At 42.9% G+C, this 13,881-nt stretch overlaps 1 protein-coding gene across 2 annotated transcripts in view; it reads right to left on the bottom strand.

Moving 5' to 3' along the window:
• Positions 1 to 13,881, bottom strand: part of LOC111162064 (histone H2B type 2-F) — a 19,394-nt gene extending 5,513 nt beyond the window's left edge. The window contains exon 1 of one of the 2 annotated variants that reach the window (XR_002641557.1): positions 1,575 to 1,658. Coding sequence is in view for 1 of the 2 variants with exons in the window: in XM_022526254.1 (XP_022381962.1) it covers positions 13,458 to 13,834 (377 nt within the window). In the remaining variant the exon portion in view is untranslated. Of the gene's footprint in view, positions 1 to 1,574; positions 1,659 to 13,457 lie in introns of those variants that run through there. The other variant, XM_022526254.1, reaches the window with a different exon arrangement.

The following is a 13,881-nucleotide window of genomic DNA, read 5'->3' as shown; positions in this document are numbered from 1 at the left end:
GATGTTCTGAATCCTGGTATATTGTAAAGACAGGTAAAGCAGAATTTATGACAATTTTTGTTTAAAGACCTTCTGTCTTATTATTATTAAAAAAACAAAAACAAAAACCAACCCACAACAACAAAAACAGCCTGGCTCTTGAGGGAGAGTCCTGAGAACAATGCAAAGAGTGTTAAGAAATACTAATAACCGCATCTTATCTAGGCAACAAACTTATGCACAGCTCTACACCTGACCCATTCATCTGTGAATTAGGCTGTGTAAGAAGAGGCCAGGGTTTGTTAAGGTAACAAGCAACTCCTTAATCTCAGCCCCTTAAACCAAGAGAGGTTTATCATTCATTCATGTTACACCAGAGGCAAATGAGAAGGCTGTTAAGGTGGCACTTTGGGGAACACTGCCAGCAGTTGTGTCAGAGCTGAGAGAGAGCATGGAGCATCCCAAACTAGGAATTAAATTCTCCAGCCCAGAAGGGACACACAACACTTCCACCTTACTGGTCAGACCTAGTTATCTAGCTCCATTCAACCACGAAGAGGATGTAAAATCCTAAAGAAAGCATAAGGCAAGAAGCTGGAAATACTGTAAAAGCATAAATGCTAACATGGAGTATTTAAGATCTATAAAAAGCATGCTAGGAATTAACTGGTTTCCAAGAGCAGTCTCCCTGCATTTTCAGTATTCTAAGGGAAGGAAGGAGTTGACAACGCATTCACTCATGATTCAGTGCTTCTCAGTTGCGTATTCTGCCTGATTTCAAAAAGAGAGATGAAATTTTTACCTCTAACAGATCAACACTACACCTCCAAGTAAAAGGAATGTACAGAAAGTAAGTTGGTGTTCTTAACTTTCTTGAGCAATTTAGAATAATTTTTCGTTAATTAAAAAAAAAGGGGGGGGTGCTCAGTGGGTTAAGCAGCTGCCTTCGGCTCGGGTCATGATCTCAGGGTCCTGGAATCGAGCCCCGCAGCGGGCTCTCTGCTCAGCGGGGAGCCTGCTTCCTCCTCTCTCTCTCTCTCTGCCTGCCTCTCTGCCTGCTTGTGATCTCTCTCTGTCAAATAAATAAAATCTTAAAAAAAGTACTGGATACTGTAAATCCGTGATCACATTTTTACTTGGCTGCAAATATGCTCATCAACCATTTCTCTGTTCCTAACTGGCACGGTTAGATTCTACTGCATTCAGCTTTTCGCGGTCACGAATACACTCTTTTAAGCTCCACGCTTAATTAATGGCTACAACCAGTTCCTGGATCAAAAGACCTAGGCGGTTTGTGGCACCGCCCGGAGAACTTGTGCTCCGAAAGAGTCTCGCAGCAGACCGCTGGCTCCACCCTGTGGCCACCCGTGCACACTGCCACCTTAGCTCGCTTCCCGCTCTTCGCAACCTTCCCCCAAACCTGGTGAGAGATCTTCCCCAGAGCCTGCAGCGGCGAGAAACGGCCTTTGGCATGTGGCGGCGGCCGCGGCGGCCGACGGGGAGAAGAGAGCAAGGAGTCGTGAGTGTCCCATTAGTCCCGGTACCCAGAAGAGCACCCAATTCGTGGGCGGTCCCCTAAACTCCGAAGTAGTTACCAGTTCGGGGTTGGCAAATGTGACAGTTCGATTCCCCACTGCTTCTGGTCTCCAGCCGCAGGAAGTACGGCAGGAAACCAAAAAGTGCGGGTTGGGGGGCGGCCTCCCGGAAGTGCGGAGCCGAAAAACCCCTCTCTAGGCCGGCCTGGGGCCGACCCTCCTGCTCGCAGACCCGGCGGTGGCGCCACCCGACGGAGAGGAGGACTACGACTGGGAGACCACGGAAGGGGACGGGCGCTGACCTGCCGGGAGACCCAGTGGAACGGTGGCTGGAGGAGACGGCCGCGGGGAAGGAGCAGGTTAGGAGTGAATGACGGCAGTTCATTCAAACACAGATGACTTTCCTGCCGGTTCCACCACCATCAGAGCCAGGAAGGGACCCCGGGCCTGCAGAACCAGCTGGGCAGTGGGCAGGGAGACCGTAGGCCCTTCAGGGGCCGCTCTGAAATGCCTTCGGACATCACATGGCTTCTCCCAAAGCCGGTCCTATCCCGGGTGATCAGAGCTTCCAGGACTGAGTACAAGGCCCCGCAGGGATTGGTGCAGATGGCAGGGAGGAGGGTGGTAGGTGTTGAGGGAGGGAGGGAGGGAGGGAGGATGTTCTTTCATAGCTTTGAGACTGCTCAGGGACAATACCCAAAAACCTGCTGGACATATCATGGCGCTCGGGCACATTCTGTAATCCCCAGGGCTTGCAGAACTAAGCACAACATCCCAGAGGAGACAATCACAGCAGAACAGGCAATTGGTTATGAGAAGGGTGGTTCAGTTTTTCATCTTCAGGCTCCACAGGGAAAGCCCTAAACTCATTCCAGCTTCTAAAGGAGTTCAGGCCCATTTGTGTTACTAGCCTGAGAAGGAAACCTCAGGGCATATGGACTGGTTTGGGGTAAAGTGGGAAGAGTTGGGTCCATTCTAGGTCTTTCCTGGCTACCGCACAGTTGGGAGAAACCCTAGAGCCTCTGGATTTAGGAATCACCCCCACCTCCACCCCAGAATCCAAAGATAGCCAGACCTCCTGAAAACCAGATGGAATGGAGGCATAGCTGGCAGTTGGCTGGAAGGGGACCAGCAGTCCTCACTGCCACCAGGCCAGTTGGAGACAGAGCCCATGGGCAGCAAGGGTTGGACAACAGTGGAAGCATGGAAACCAGTTAGGAATCCAGGTGACAGACAATGGTAGTTTGGACTCAGAGGGAGCAGTGGAGGTGTTGAGAAGTGCCCAGAAAATGTGCTGATTTGATTAGATGTAGTGAATGTGGGAAAAAGAGGAACCAGAAACAACTTCTAGATTTGGGCCTGAGCAATAAACTGATTCCACTGACTGGGACCAGGAACTGTGAAAGAGCAAGTTGGTGTAACAGGAGAGAGGAGTAGCAAGAAGCAAAAGTTTTGTATTGGACATGTCAAGATTCCTATTTAACTGTTGAAAAAGCAGTGGAGTTCAGAGAACAATTTTGAAGTAGAGATAAAAATTTGAGAATCATCATATATATATATGGCATTTAGAGCCATGGGATTAGAAGAGACAATGTAAGCAGAAAGCACAGATAGAGAACAGAAAAGGGCCTAAGGCTGAACCCTGGGATGCACCAAATTTTAAAGGTTGTATAAAAGCATTGGCAACAGAGGATGTTGACAAGGGATAGCTAGTGAAATAGAAAAACAGAAAAGAAGAAAGGCCTCAAAAAAAAAATCAGTGATAAACTATGTCAAATTCTCCTGAAGAGTACTGGATTTGGAGTGGGATTGCATTAACTATGTAGATTTGGGGAGTGATAGTGAAGGAGAGATACGGACATCATTGTATACATACATATACATACATATGTATACATACCTGACTTTCCAATTCATGAACATGGTATAACTCTCCATTTATTTATATCCTTGCTAATCTCTCTCAAAAATGTTATGATTTTCTCCCTAGAAGTTTTGTTCATCTTTCCATTAGATTTGTTCCAAGGTTTTTCATTTTTGTAAGTTATTATAAACAGTATTGTTAAAATCTTAAGAAGTGATTATTACCAATCTCATTGTTAGGAGAATTTAAAAACTGAAAGACCCTAAGAGAACTGTCTATTAAGCTTGGCAATGGGAAGCAGGATGTAAAAAAAAAATTCTGGTCAGTTGAAAATCTGGACCTCCAGAAAGTCTTTTAGGTATAGACTTCCTTGGAATGCACACTGGCAGTCAAATGGGAGCCAATAAAATTGTTTGCTGTCCTTACTTTATTCCTTATTTCTAGGTTTGTTTCTAATTGTAGGGTCCAAATCCCTAGAGGGTGAGAAGCTCATCTTTCTGCCTTCCCCATTTCATCTCCATACCACATAAAGTATATGTTACTCCTTACCTCCTCCACTTAAGAATAAGTTGTGAAGGGACGCCTGAGTGGCTCAGTCGGTTAAGCATCTGACTTCGGCTTAGGTTATGATCCCAGAGTCCTGGGATCAAGTCCCACATTGGGCTTCTTGCTCAGCTGGAAGCCTGCTTCTTCCTCCACCTCTGCCTGCCTGTGCTTGTACGCACGTGCTCTCTCTCTCTCTCTCTCTCTCTCTCTGACAAATAAATACTTAAAATCTTTAAAAAGAAAAAAAAGAATAAATTGTGAAGAGGGACCATGTGTTAATGGGGAAGTTTCCCAAACATGATGAGCAAGTTAATGGAGACAGAATATCTCTAAGAAAGACTCAAAATAATTGGTTTACACGTTCTGAAAAAATAAATTCTCCAAATGTGGTTCTCCGTCAGGAGATAATTTTGAGGAGGCCATGGCATGATCTCCGGGGAATCAGCTCTGGAGTCTGGCTGTGACTTTGAAGACCATTTCTTCTGAAAGGGCAGAAAAAGGCCTGAAAGAGAAGAACTAGACATTTGCAACAGGTTTGTAAGTACCATATGTATTTTAGAAAATAGTAATTTCCTAACTTGAATTCAGTCACATCTTGACATTTCACAGGCTTTGGGTCCAACACACTAGAATTCAAATCCTAACCGTGCACCTAACAGCTCCCGGTTTCTTATCCCAATTACTCTTCATTCCACTTTGAAATCTATATTGTGGCCCATAATATCTAACTTCTATGGATTCGTTTTCCTTACCAAACACTCTTTAATTGCTCTGCAAGGCTTATTTCACTTAATCTTTTTTTTTTTTAAGACTTATTTATTTATTTTAGAGACAGAGTGGGAGGGAGGAGCAGAGGGAGAGAGAGTCTTAAGCAGACTCTGTGTGGGGCATAGAGCCCGATGCTGGGCTGGATCTCACAACCCTGAGATTATGACTTGAACAGAAACCAAGAGTTGAATGCTTAACCAACTACACCACCCAGGCACACTTAGTTCACTTAAACCTAATAGTATCTGTTGCTTCTTTGCCTCATAATAATTGCATGCGGATTTTAATCTTTTTTCCATTATCTTGATCCATTTATATAAATACTGTCTCTTCCTCAATGTCTGGTGAAACTCTCTGGACCTGGTAGACCTAAGGATAGGTCTTTGCCTATTTTTTCAGTTTCTCCTTCAGCTATTTTTATTCAGTCATTCTACCTTTCTTTTTTTTTTTTTTTTAAGATTTTATTTATTTATTTGACAGACAGAGATCACAAGTAGGCAGAGAAGCAAGCAGAGAGAGGAGGAAGCAGGCTCCTCGCTGAGCAGAGAGCCTGATGCGGGGCTCGATCCCAGGACCCTGGGATCATGACCTGAGCTGAAGGCAGAGGCTTTAACCCACTGAGCCATCCAGGCACCCCTCATTCTACCTTTCTTAAGGTAACTTTGATCACTTATATTAAAAACTAAATATTTTACGGGACGCCTGGGTGGCTCAGTTGGTTGGACGACTGCCTTCGGCTCAGGTCATGATCCCGGAGTCCCGGGATCGAGTCCCGCATCAGGCTCCCAGCTCCATGGGGAGTCTGCTTCTCCCTCTGACCTTCTCCTTGCTCATGCTCTCTCTCACTGTCTCTCTCTCAAATAAATAAATAAAATCTTTAAAAAAAAAAAAAACAAAAAAAAAAACAAAAAAAACTAAATATTTTGTCTACATTTGCAAATCCATGTATTAAAATACACATACCATTTAAAATATCTTCTGTATTTGATGTTGCTGGTATAGTAGTGTACTTTTTCTCTTTCACTATTAAATTACCAAAGGATTAACCCTTTAACTTTCTCTCAATGAACCAGATTTTGGCTTAATTGATTCTATTTTGGGAGAGTGAGGAAGTAAGATCTATTCATTTCTGCTTCAGCCCTAATTTATGCCTCTACTTCCCTCCTGTTTTGGTGTTATGTCAAAAGTTTACTTCATTATTTTTAATAGTTCTCATTATCTCGTAAATGCATTTTAAAGCTATGAATTTTCCTCTGATCTCTACATATAAGTGCTATCTTTATTATTGTATACAAAAAGTATATAATTTTTATTTTTACGTCCTCTTTAGTCCTTGTGCTTTTTCCTAACAGTATAGATCAAGAAGAATATTTTAAGTTATGTCCTTGCATTAGGATTAGTGAATGTGTCTCATATACTTTCAAGTTTTCCAACACTTGTTGAGCTTCCATCTGTCATCTTTCACATGGTCAGTTGTTATCAGTATTTATGTGAATTCAAAATGTATGTTTTCTACTTTGGATACAAGATGGTGTGGGGGTAAGTATAGTTATGACTCATCTTGTTAACCATGTTCTTCAGATCCTCTATATCCTCAACAAGTTTTAGTCAACTTGATCTGCCAATGCCTGAGACTCCACTTTTCCCCATTAGAAATGATTTGCATATACTAATCCAGAAAGATTGATCTGTTGTGCCCCTTTCCCATCTAAACACATCCCACAATCTTAATGCCATGAAATACACCTCCCTTAGACTATGAAAAGTTTCTTAGGTTTTTTTCTGTAGGCCAAGGATTGAAATTCAAGTTTTACCTTACTTAACTCTCCTTCTAATCCTAAAATGGTGTTCTCTACACATAGTTGCTATTTCTGAAAAAAAATTTTCACTTAAGAATAATTTCTGTTGCCCAGTCCCTTAACAGTAATGTGAAAAACAAAAAACAAACAAAAAACTATGAACAATTCAACAATTCAAACACTTAAAAAGACACCAGGGGAAAAGTCCCCTACAGAGACACTTCAATAAGTGAAATAACTTTTCCTCATTTTTCATAGTGTAGCAGGCAGAGGAGTGTAGAAGCCTAAGGAAACAAGAGTATATTCACTTGTTGGAAGTAACCCTATTATATCTAGGTTAACCAGTGTGTCTTTCTCTTTCTCCTTATTATATCGTGGGTCTTGAGTCTAGACATGCCAAACTAGATGAAACACATCTCCAGAAAGAAATTCAAGTAGTGCAAGGCCCAACCCTAGGATTGGGAATTATATTAAGAACACTGAACAACTTTTGCCCAGAGTTGTATCTGTGGTGTAGCTGAGCTGTATTTCATACTCCTTCTTGGCCAAAAGAATTTTCCTTCAATGCATTTGAAAATTAGAATCTACCAAGTAGAAATTAAAACTTAGACAAGGCTCAAACATCATTGCCTACAAAAACAAAGCTGAGGTCATAAGTCATCAACCTGACTCCACCAAGCCCATTTTAAAATTCCTGATTTTAGGGCGCCTGGGTGGCTCAGTGGGTTAAAGCCTCTGCCTTCAGCTCAGGTCATGATCTCAGGGTCCTGGGATCGAGCCCCGCATCGGGCTCTCTACTCAGCGGGAAGCCTGCTTCCTCCTCTCTCTGCCTGCCTCTCTGCCTACTTGTGATTTCTCTCTGTCAAATAAAATCTTTAAAAAAAAAATAAAATAAAATTCCTGATTTTAACATTTCCCAAATATTTGCCTATTCGGTCTCCTTTTGGTTATAAGGTGTGTCCTTCTCTGTGGTACCTAATAGTGTGCCCTAAATCATTTTTATTCACTTGCCTTGCTCCTGTGTTAAGTCCTTAAAATCCAGAGCTTTCAACTCAGAAATCAGAAATAGGAAAGAAGTATTTAAGGAAAGTATTTTATTTTTCCAGAGAACAATCGATGGGAAGTATTGCAAACATCATCTGACTTAAAAAAAAAAAAAAAAAGGCATTTGCCAGATAATATAGGTCTTTATAGAGCACTGCTAACAGACACTATAAATAAGGTCTTTTGTATCCTAATTCATTTTTTTCCTTCAGGACACATGGCAGATACTTGAAGTTTCTACAGAATCAAAGGCCTGACCAGTAAATTGTGAAAATTGCCTTCTTGGATGATGTTTTAGAAAATGAAAGTCTTATTGCTCCAGTGTGTAGGAAGGTGACTCTCAAATCACTAGAAATCTCTTAAAGCCATACTTGTTGGGACAGGAAGAGTGCTCCGGAGATGCAATGGTACCTGCAGGAAGTGCCTAACTACAATCATAAGGAAACACTGATCAAATATTTACTGTGTTCCAAGTACTCTACGAAGCGCACACAACACATTATCTCACTTAATCTCCATAACAAACCTATAAGGTAGGTTCCATTATTTTGCTCATTTTACAGAGGAAGAAATTGAGAGTCAGAGGAGTAAAGACACTTTCCCAAGGTCATATGGCTCTTAGGTGGGAAGATTGGGACTCACCTTCCATGACCAGCATGGAGCCCAATGCAGTGGGGCCTGAACATGTGACCCCAAGATGAAGACCTGAGTTCGGAGCAAGAGTTGGTCGTTCAACCACCTGAGCCACCCAGGGGCCCCTCAGCCAGTATCTTTTGACTTTATTATAATCAGTTTGCTGTAACGGGCCCCTGGCTAGAGACCAGGGTAGACTGTGACATAATAAATATATATGGTCTCTGCCCCTGGTTTCTGACACAGAGCTCCTCAATCTCTTGGAATTTCCTTGGTAATGGGAAGGGTCTTTTGTTCTAAAGAGTTGGATTTTGTGGGCTCCTAGGAAGCTTCAGGATGGAAGCTGGTCATCAGAAAGGCCAAGCTATAATTAGAAGCTTTTAGCCCCACCCCTGCCATCCTCCAGGGAGGAGAAGGGATGGAGATTGAGCCAATAATCCATCATGTCCACTTGATAAAGCCTCCATAAAAATCCCCAAACTATGGGGCTCAGAAAGCTTCCAGGTTGGTGCACACATACATCTCAGGAGGGTGGACACCACAGCTCCACAGGGACAGAAACTCCCACACTTGGGACCCTTCTGGCTCTTGCCCTGTGTACATCTTCATCTGGATCATCATCATCTGTATCCTTTCGTATATCTTTTATAATAAACTGGTAAACATGTCCCCCAGGATTCTATGAGCCATTGTAACAAATGATCAAACCTGAAGAGGGGACAATGGGAACCGCTGATTTGTAGCCAAGACTGACAGAAGCCTGGGTAACCTGGAGACCCCCTACTGTGAGTAGTGTCTGAAGTGGGGGGTGGTCTTATGGGGCTGAGCCCTTAATCTGTGGTATCTGTGCCAAATCCAGGGAGGTAAGGTCAGAATTGGTTGGTGTGGAGAACCCGTGCATTTGGTAGCTGGAAGTATTGAGAGTAGCAGAGGCAACAAAAGTTTTCTTTTACCCTCTTACGGCTTCTCAATCAGTGTAGGTTGGTATAAATATCCAACAACTTACACTGTGAAGCTTCTCAACTGGGTTATGGACCATAGCTGTTGCAACCTCAGCAGGGTTTGGGGAAATGTTACAAGCGGGAAGAGGGGTACAGAATTATGACCTCTAGTCACAGAGTATAGAATGGTGGAGATTTTCATCTACCAAAATCAGATGATTAAAAAATTGAAAGAGGTTACAGAAAATTGGATAAAACTAAAACTTAAAAAAAAATTTCCAAAGGACACTGGATATATTGGTTACAAACAATATTCCAGAGAAACCTCATGGACTTGGAAAGGATACCTCTATATCCTATCACTCATATAGGACCTGGCACATGTAAGTTCTCCTCATGGAATGTTCCTGAACCCTTCAGCCAGAGGCAACCTATCATTCTCCTTAACTCATAATATTTCCTTCTTACCCGTCTTCTGGAAATAACACATTTTGCCTTGAGTTGTAATTATTTTTATTCTGGCGTAATCCCTTTATGAGAGTTACATCTTTTTATCCATCTCATTGCTTTGCTAATATATGTTTGATATATTTCTTTGATTACACATGAAAAGAAAACACACCCTGCTTTTATATTTCAAAAGTCTGTCATGTTTGCAATATGGGATCTAGAATTTTTTTTTTAAATCAAGTTTTCTATTTTTGCCAAATCATGATGGCTCAGCTAAAGTTAGGAAATATAGAAAAAAAAAATCACTATCTAGTAATTCTCCAAAACAGTCTTGTTCCTTAAGATTGACATTCTTTCATAACTCCTACTTTATGCCCCTCAAAGAGATCATATAACTCATTTCCCATCTGTTGTCCTGTGCTTGAATTATAGTCCCCCGAATTTAAGTATTTTGACTCTTAGATCACTTGGAGAAAATGGACCCAGTTTTAAAATGGAGGCATTTGTCTACAAATTATGACAAAGTTAAACGGTCATGTTTGTAAGTTTATACAGATACCACAATCCATTCCCCAGTAGTTGAAATAATGACTAACCAGTCTTAATGACACTTGACCTAACCCAGACCAAGCCCATTTGCAATGCTCACTGGATCTGATATTTAAAGCTCCTTATCTTCATACCACAGACTTTTTTCATCTTTTGGAATGCATCTCCCTCCTCATGGATGTTTGCAGCACTGGAAAAGCAGCATCTAAACTAGGCTGGAAAAGCTCCAGTAGAATCCCATTGATTTGGTCATATAGATACAGTGAATAAAGGAAAGCAATCAAGTGCAGTACTCTTTCTGCCCCTCTTAGGAGTTTTTAATCTCCGAAAGTTGTTTTAACTGAATCAATAATTATTATGAGTGTTTCAGGTTAAAGGAGCAAGAAAATTTAGGAAAAAGTGGAGAAAAAAAAAAGCCTATTGGAGTACATGAGTGTACCAGCTTCAGACCAATTTTCCAGCATCCTCTGGTCTGGGCAATCAGTCAACAAACTTTCCCTGTGATTTTTTTTTTTTTATTTTGTTTTTTAAGATTTTATTTGAGAGAGAGCACGAGAGGGGCAGAGGAAGAGGGAAGGGAGTGAGAAAATCTCAAGCAGACTCAGCAGCTGAGTGGGGAGCCCAACTCAGGGCTTGATCTCATGACCCTGAGATAATGACCTGAGCTGAAGCCAAAAGCCAGTTGCTGCACCAACTGAGCCACCCAGGTGCTCCAAGATGCTATTTTATAGTGGACACTAGAACAGCCTTTGTGAAAATTCCCAAGGAGTAATTTTTTTAAGAAAGTAAACCCTGGGGACGTCTGGGTGGCTCAGTCCTTTAAGCAGCTGCCTTCGGCACAGGTTGTGATCCCAGGGTCCTAGGTTTGAGTTCTGCATCAGGCTCCTTGCTCAGCGGGGAGTCTGCTTCTCCCTCTGCCTGCCGTTCCCTTTGCTTGTGCGTGCGAACAAATGAATAAATAAAATCTTAAAAAAGTAAACCTGGTCTTCTATCAGAAGACAAACAAGAACGTGTAAAAACAAGGGGAAAAATTTAAGGAAAAAGGCTACCTAGTTCACAAGGCTATAGTTAATTGAAAATTCATTGTGCAAGGAACAAAGAAAGCCTTAAGAGTTAAAAGGAGAAAGACTTCCTGTGACCTAGAGTGGAATGGGAAGGCTTCAAGGACCAAGATGTGAGTAACGGTACCAGCGGATAGACAGACTATGAGTAGTGTGAGAGCAACAGAAAGTAGTACAGTTTAGAAGGACCACCTATCAAAGGCACAAAGAGAAGAGGCAGTACAGGACAGTGGGTACTGCATTTTGGCTCTGCTAGAGATTGGAGGAAAACAAGCAACTGAAGGGGAAAGTTTTGGCCAGATGGCAGAACACCTTTAGTTTCAAGATAAGGGGCTGAGGCTTACTCCTTTGGTCATGAGTAATTAATGATAGCTTTTGATTAGGTGAGCCAGCTGACAGTGCTTTAACGACTTCCAAAGACCATGAGAAACATGGGTCACTCAGCGAGCAGAGCCTGCAAGATCCAAGGGGAGGACACCAGATGGGGTCCCTGAGAGGCTGATAACTTGACGGAGTAGAACAGACACCCTGGCCTTTTCACTTATTAACTTTTCCAACTAGAAAATGTGCCACATAACGATTTCTTTTCTTTCACTGGGAAATTAAAATTCTCAGTGAGTCATTCCTCTCGCCAGGGAAAATGACTCAGAAAAATCTTCATTTTCCAGAGAAATAAATCATATACAGCCCATTTTATGTAACTTTAAGTGGATGTAAATTTGAACTCTTACATTATAAATAAAATTCATGGGACGCCTGGGTGGCTCTTAGTTGGGCGGCTGCCTTCAGCTCAGGTCATGGTCCTGGGGCCCTGCTATCGAATCCCCAATCGGGCTCCTTGCTTAGTGGGGAGCCTGCTTCTCTGCCTCTGCCTGCCACTCTGCCTGCTTGTGCTCTGACAAAATGTTTAAAATAAATAAAATTTGTTTTAAGCACAAACTTGTCAAGCAAATTCCTTAATATTGATCAAGAATGGCTTAATTTCAAAGCTTACCAAATGAACTGGAAACGAAGATTTTTCCTTTCACCTTAAGGGTACCTGTGGTTTGGTAAAGCATTCACCAGCCTCTGTCGGGATTAGTCTTGAATTATGCAAGTTTTGATCTAAGGGGTCTTTAGAAATTCATCCCATAGGTTAGTTGTGTCCTTTGCATACCATGCACCCCAAACTTTTAAAAATACACCAGAGAACACTAAAAACCACCTAACTCCCCAGTCCCCACTTCAACCTGGCTTTATCAGGAAGTTCCAGGACAGGCACCTGGAAATGCATTTAACAAGCACCAAGGTGGTTCTTATAACCAGGAAACTGTTACAGAAAAACAAGTTCCTTGCCCTGGAGAAGGTAATTTTCCTGTGCAGTGTTAAGTAATCAGTAAATCTGCGTTCTGCTCAGCTTTCACCAAAAGCAGTAACATTGACTACGTGGTGGGGTGGAAGGAAGATTTGAGCCAAATGAGAAATCCTGATGTAAAGGAAGTCTGGGAGCTGGGTCTACCAACTGCCGCACAAGGACTGGGGTTACAGAGGTGATGGACTCGTTTGCGGGGGGCTGCCCTATGCATTTTGGAATTATGGGCATCCCTGACCTTTACCCACGAAATGCCGTTAGCATCCCTCCCCAGGAGATGACTTTATCTCCAGGCTGGGACTAAATGTTCCAAAGGGTGGGAAGGCAGAATTTACCTGGCTGAAGGATTGGGTTTGGGTGGAAGTTAGGTAAGGAGTGCTAAGTCGAAACTTACACATGGGTCAATAGACTAAAGCATATTGCTTTATTGCTCATCGTTCCTGACAGACACCTAGAGACGTTTACGAACAGAACATTAAGGCAGTGGGGAATGGAGGGACTTCCACGGGTACGCTAAGAAAAACAAATTCCAGATCACTTACAGAAACCTTTAGGTTGACATTTATAGACAGAAAAGTAGAACAGCATCCCCCACCAAAAACAAAACAACTTTAAAATCTAAGCTTCCATCGCGGACTCCATATAACAAGGTAGAGACCATTTTGGGAACTAGTTTTTCCTTACCAGTAAGAGTCATGCCACTAGGGGACACCATCACACGCAGGCTCCAGATTTTAAGAGCCACGGCAATCTTTACCACGGTCCTAACCTAACCCCAAACCCAAATGTTCTCGAGTTCACAGGCCCACCCCGCCTAACCAAAAGCCCAAATCTTCTAGCAGGTGTTTACAGCCACTTTCTGTGACTAGTTAAGTGGCTCTGAAAAGAGCCGTTTGGGTCAAGTAGCTGTTCTATTGCGTCCTTTACGTGCCCTTACTTCGAGCTGGTGTACTTGGTGACCGCCTTGGTGCCCTCGGACACGGCGTGCTTGGCCAGCTCGCCGGGCAGCAGCAGGCGCACGGCCGTCTGGATCTCCCGCGACGTGATGGTGGAGCGCTTGTTGTAATGCGCCAGGCGGGAGGCCTCGCCGGCGATGCGCTCGAAAATGTCGTTGACGAAAGAGTTCATGATGCCCATGGCCTTGGAGGAGATGCCGGTGTCCGGGTGCACCTGCTTCAACACTTTATATACGTAAACGGAATAGCTCTCCTTTCGGCTGCGCTTGCGCTTCTTGCCGTCCTTCTTCTGCACTTTGGTAACAGCTTTCTTAGAGCCTTTCTTGGGAGCAGGAGCCGACTTTGCTGGATCAGGCATTTTTACAAGAAGAAACACCACACGCCAGGAACGATCCGGACTATTTC

This window comes from Enhydra lutris, unplaced genomic scaffold, assembly GCF_002288905.1.
Source record: "Enhydra lutris kenyoni isolate GAN:26980312 unplaced genomic scaffold, ASM228890v2 scaffoldscaffold88, whole genome shotgun sequence".
NCBI lineage: Eukaryota > Metazoa > Chordata > Mammalia > Carnivora > Mustelidae > Enhydra > Enhydra lutris.
The sequence above is the reverse complement of the archived record's forward strand: the minus strand, read 5'-3'. Positions and strand labels throughout refer to the sequence as shown.